Source organism: Vigna umbellata, chromosome 4 (genome assembly GCF_029865625.1).
Source record: "Vigna umbellata cultivar VRB3 chromosome 4, Vumbellata_1.0, whole genome shotgun sequence".
In the NCBI taxonomy this organism is placed as follows: domain Eukaryota; kingdom Viridiplantae; phylum Streptophyta; class Magnoliopsida; order Fabales; family Fabaceae; genus Vigna; species Vigna umbellata.
The window spans coordinates 62,898,706-62,903,233 of NC_142168.1; the positions used below are offsets into that span (position 1 = coordinate 62,898,706).

Consider the following 4,528-nt stretch of genomic DNA (forward strand, 5'->3'; position numbering starts at 1 on the left):
ACTAATATGCAACTGTTTATAATATATTATGTACTAATACTTTAATTTTGGTCACATATATATTTAGATACTTTTGAATATTATGTTAATTTTTATCAGTGAAATATTTAATCTATAAAACAATGATACTCTTATGATAACAATAATTTATTAGATTGACAACCTTAATACATATTATTTTACTTTGGATTCATACAATACTCCATTCTCATATGTATCATGTTTTTAAAAGTTATTATACACCTTTCAATATACATATAAATGTTATATCATATCTATTATTTTCAAAATACATATATATCATATCTATTATTTTCAAAACAAATGTATTAACGTATTGTATTCTATACACATAGCATGCGTGTGTCTGTAAACTTTGAGGTTGGATTTTATATATATTAACATAACTAATTAATTAAGATTGATACATTACTATGCCTTGATTGATTCTCGAGCTGCAAGAATAAATTAAACTCATTATTTCTCATACTATTTCTTCGGCCCGACCTGAGAATCCTAAACGACAATTCTAGAGTAACTATTTACAGCTTCCTGTAAACCGCACTGCCGACGGAACTGAATGCATCTTTCAGGTTCCAGGTTGAGATCCTCATTCCATTTCGCGTTTCTATTTGAACAGAAGAACTTCTTTTGGCCTTTGAAGAAGAGACAGGACTGTGGCCGCAATATGCTTTGATGAAAGCCCTGCTTCTTCAACCTGATCCTGGGGTGACCCATGATCAATGTACCTGTCAGGAAGCATCATTGCTCTCCACTGCAGGTAAAACCAAATTGGATTGTTGTTAGAAATGCACAAAATAGGGACGTATCTGAAAATGAAAATCATATAGAGAGCGACTTCTCCATGGAGGAAGGTTTACCTTTACAGGTCCATCGAGAATACCAGATAAGCTCAAGAATTGAGAAACATGTGATCCAAAACCACCGATAGAACCCTCTTCCACCGTGATCAGTATTTCATGCTCTTTAGCCAGTAGCCTGATGAGATCGGTATCCAAAGGTTTGCAAAACCTAGCATCAGCGATTGTCACATTAACGCCTACTTCTTTAAGCAATTCCGAGGCATGCCTGCATTGTTGGACTACTGAACCATATCCCAAGATAGCAACTCTGCTGCCTTCCATCAGAATTCTGCCTTTTCCTATCTACATGAACAAAACAATTTCAGTTCAGTGGCCAGACTATTGAGTTACCATTCTGTTTAGGATATACATATATATCAGTCTCTGACCCTCACCTCAAGTGGGGTTCCTTTGTTGTTAATTGGCAAAGTGGCTCCAATTCCATTTCCCCTTGGAAATCTGAAGCAGCTTGGTCTGTCATCTATAGTTGCTGCTGTTGCAACCATGTGCATCAGTTCAGCTTCATCAGAAGGAGCCATGACCACCATGTTGGGCAGGCAAGCCATGTAGGCGATATCAAAAGCTCCACAATGCGTTGGTCCATCTGCTCCAACCAAACCAGCTCTATCCATGGCAAATCGAACAGGTAGCTTTTGAAGATCAACATCATGGACTACCTAGATAGACGTAATAAATCACAGTGATGATGTTTTCTTATCGCAGTTAATAACTCAAATAAATTAGATAGATAAGGAATCAGTGACCATATTGGCTTACCTGATCATATCCACGTTGCAGGAATGACGAATAAATGGCACAAAAGGGCTTGAGGCCTTCAGCAGCTAACCCAGCAGCAAATGTAACAGCATGTTGTTCAGCTATCCCCACATCGAAACAGCGGTCGGGAAACCTTTTGTGGAAATAATTTAGGCCTGTACCACCACCCATTGCTGCGTGAATGGCCACTACCTTGTCGTCTATTTCAGCCTCCTGTATCAAAGACTCAGCAAAGTACTGTGTGTATGAAAGTGTTGAGGATTTTGCCTTAAACTGCTTCCCTGTTTTTGGATCAAACTTTACAACCCCTGAAAATATGAGAAAGGATAAGTGTGTGTTTCGATTCCAGTATTAGTTTTAAATCACGCAAATTATTAGCTACCTTAGTAAATAATTACTCACTTCACTTGGTTTCAAGTTGAGAGATTAATTGTAAGTTCAAAATTGATTGAGTTATATTAACAGTGGGTAACTTTTGCATTAGGTCTAAGAATTGATTTCACAATTTCAAGTTTCTCACATTGCTTTATTAAGAAATATCCCTTTCTCACCGTGCATTCTATCAGCTGCTTTTTCTGCTGGGGGGTATCCCTTCCCTTTTTCTGTCACAATATGAATCAAAACTGGACCTGGAGCAGGCATTGATTTGACCTTTTCAAAGATGGTGACCAGATCTTCAATGTTATGACCATCCACAGGACCTATGTAGTATAAGCCAAGTTCTTCAAATAATGTAGATCCAGAACCGCTGATCATGCCTCTTGCATACTCATCCACTTTGGCTGCAACCTGGTGTGTTTGTCCTCCAATTTGTTTGGTGATGCTCTTCAGGAAAAAAATTGGAGTCAAATAAACGCCACAATTTGTCATGATCACTGAGATCATGACGTTGACTGCGAATATGATAAGTTTAAGAGGCTTACTTTTGCAGCTTCTCTGAGTTTGCGGAATTCTGTACTCGCTTGAATTTTGCTCAAAGCACTGCTGAGGGCACCGACAGGACTTGCGGGGCCATCAAGTGTGGCCGTTGGTAAAGAGACTTGCTTGTTGTCATTAAGTACTACTATCATGTTAGAATCAAGGAACCCAGCATTGTTCAGGGCCTCGTAAGCTTGGCCTGCTGTCAATGCCCCATCCCCTATCACTGATATGATGCTGTTCTTCTTCCCCAGTAGATCACGTGCAACAGCCATGCCTAATAAATATTCAGAATTGTTGCTCAATCGGTGAAATAAGTGCTTCTGCACATATGAATATGTATTGATCTTAAAATATAAGAATCTCACCAAGACCAGCAGATATGCTTGTAGAACTGTGTCCTACCCCAAAAGCATCATGAGTACTCTCATCCCTTTTAGGAAAACCTGCTAGCCCCGAAGTCTTCCTAATGGTGTGCATCCTGGACCTTCTACCTGTAAGAATCTTATGTGGGTATGCCTGCAATTTGATTACCTTTTAGAATCTCACATAGCACACGCACCAAACATGGTATAATGATGGAAAATTGTATTGTACAGAAGAGAATAAAAAAAATATAGAACTCTAATTTTGTCACGAGCAATGAATTTTCTCTAAATGAAAACTATATTTCTTTTGTTGCTATTTAACTTGTGTTAGAAAAGAAGAAGAAATGAATAAGACGAAAGATTACCTGATGACCAACATCCCATATAATTTTGTCTTCAGGGGTGTCGAAAACATGATGCAAAGCCACTGCTAACTCCACCACTCCCAAGCTTGAACTAAGATGCCCACCAGTGTTTGACACACTGTGCACAATATCTGCCCTCAGCTCTGCTGCAAGTTGCTCTAGATCCTGACAAATACATTCAACACTTTTCACAAACAAACCAACAAAACTCACGGAAAACAAAAACTCTTGTGTCAGCCACGGACAAGAAATATGCTGTGGCATGTCCTTTAGACCTTAAAATGATTCCTAATTTTAAACCTGAGTGGACAGATTCTTCATATGAATTGGGTGGTTGACTGTGTCCAACAATGGTGTTTGAGGTTTCTCTCCTGAGTAATTGATCTTCCACCCATCTTTCTCTTTCCTGATAACAGTCTTCTCGACTTCACCCGAGTCACTTGCTGAAACTCTCACGCAGAACTGACAAACAAAATAACACATCATCCATCTTTGCACCATCAGTGAAAAAATAATGGTGAATTTGTTGTTAACAAAAGGAAGAAGAGTGATTGCTTAAGGAATCAAAACCCGAACACGAAATGAAGGAAAAAGAAAAGCACTATATGATGTTGACAGAGATGGTGTTTAGTGTGGTTAAATTGGTAGAGCAGAAAGAGCACTGGAAAGTGTTGTTAGAGAGATGCAGAGTTGTACGTATGATTGATTCACCAACCTTTTTTCTGGTATCATAGTATGGAGTTGGAGCTTTGGGTTTGTGGGTTTGGGAGAAAGAATGGTTTGGCTTAACAAAGGTACCACCACAGAAGGCCATGGCTGCTGAGAGCAGATAGAGAAAGAGGTGATAATTATGAAGCAAAGCTTCCTTCGCGTTGGTATTGCATTTAAACTGAATTCTGGAACTACCCTTTATAGGGAGCTAAGTGCATTAACAAACAAAACCAAGCCTCAACAATTCATTTTATTTGGAAAATAAAACTCACACCCCTAAAAAAAATACATCCAATTATTTCTTTGTTTATTTGGCCTACTGCACTCTGTCTTTGAAATATAAAACATATTAGAATTCCTGCCTTAAAATAATTGAAAAATTAATAAGAAAACTGAAATAAGAAGTTTTAAAATTATTCGTAGAAAAAAGTCAATCTGAACATAAAGGTAAGGTCTGCAGAAATGACCGGATCAAGCAGCCGAAGTTATATTTTGTAATCCATTTTCTATTTTTAAAATCTAATCA

The 4,528-nt window shown here is 38.0% G+C and overlaps 1 protein-coding gene across 1 annotated transcript; it reads right to left on the reverse strand.

Moving 5' to 3' along the window:
• Positions 1 to 329: 329 nt before the first annotated feature.
• Positions 330 to 4,182, reverse strand: LOC148200863 (1-deoxy-D-xylulose-5-phosphate synthase 2, chloroplastic-like). Its single transcript, XM_088113584.1, has 10 exons — positions 4,007 to 4,182; positions 3,592 to 3,753; positions 3,292 to 3,456; positions 2,927 to 3,077; positions 2,564 to 2,835; positions 2,192 to 2,465; positions 1,641 to 1,948; positions 1,259 to 1,540; positions 882 to 1,166; positions 330 to 775 (listed from the first exon to the last, which is right to left on the reverse strand). Exons 1-10 carry the CDS (start codon positions 4,103 to 4,105, stop codon positions 629 to 631), a joined length of 2,145 nt encoding a protein of 714 aa, XP_087969710.1. The 5' UTR covers positions 4,106 to 4,182; the 3' UTR covers positions 330 to 628.
• Between the last annotated feature and the right edge of the window lie 346 nt (positions 4,183 to 4,528).

What these genes read in the sequence shown, in the direction of transcription:
- LOC148200863 (XM_088113584.1), bottom strand. Translation starts at nt 4,105, where the DNA reads ATGGCCTTCTGTGGTGGTACCTTTGTTAAGCCAAACCATTCTTTCTCC. An exon ending in ACTATGATACCAGAAAAAAG is followed by an intron (nt 3,754 to 4,006) that starts GTTGGTGAATCA and finishes TTTGTTTGTCAG; the next exon opens with TTCTGCGTGAGAGTTTCAGC. An exon ending in AAGCATATCTGCTGGTCTTG is followed by an intron (nt 2,836 to 2,926) that starts GTGAGATTCTTA and finishes AATATTTATTAG; the next exon opens with GCATGGCTGTTGCACGTGAT.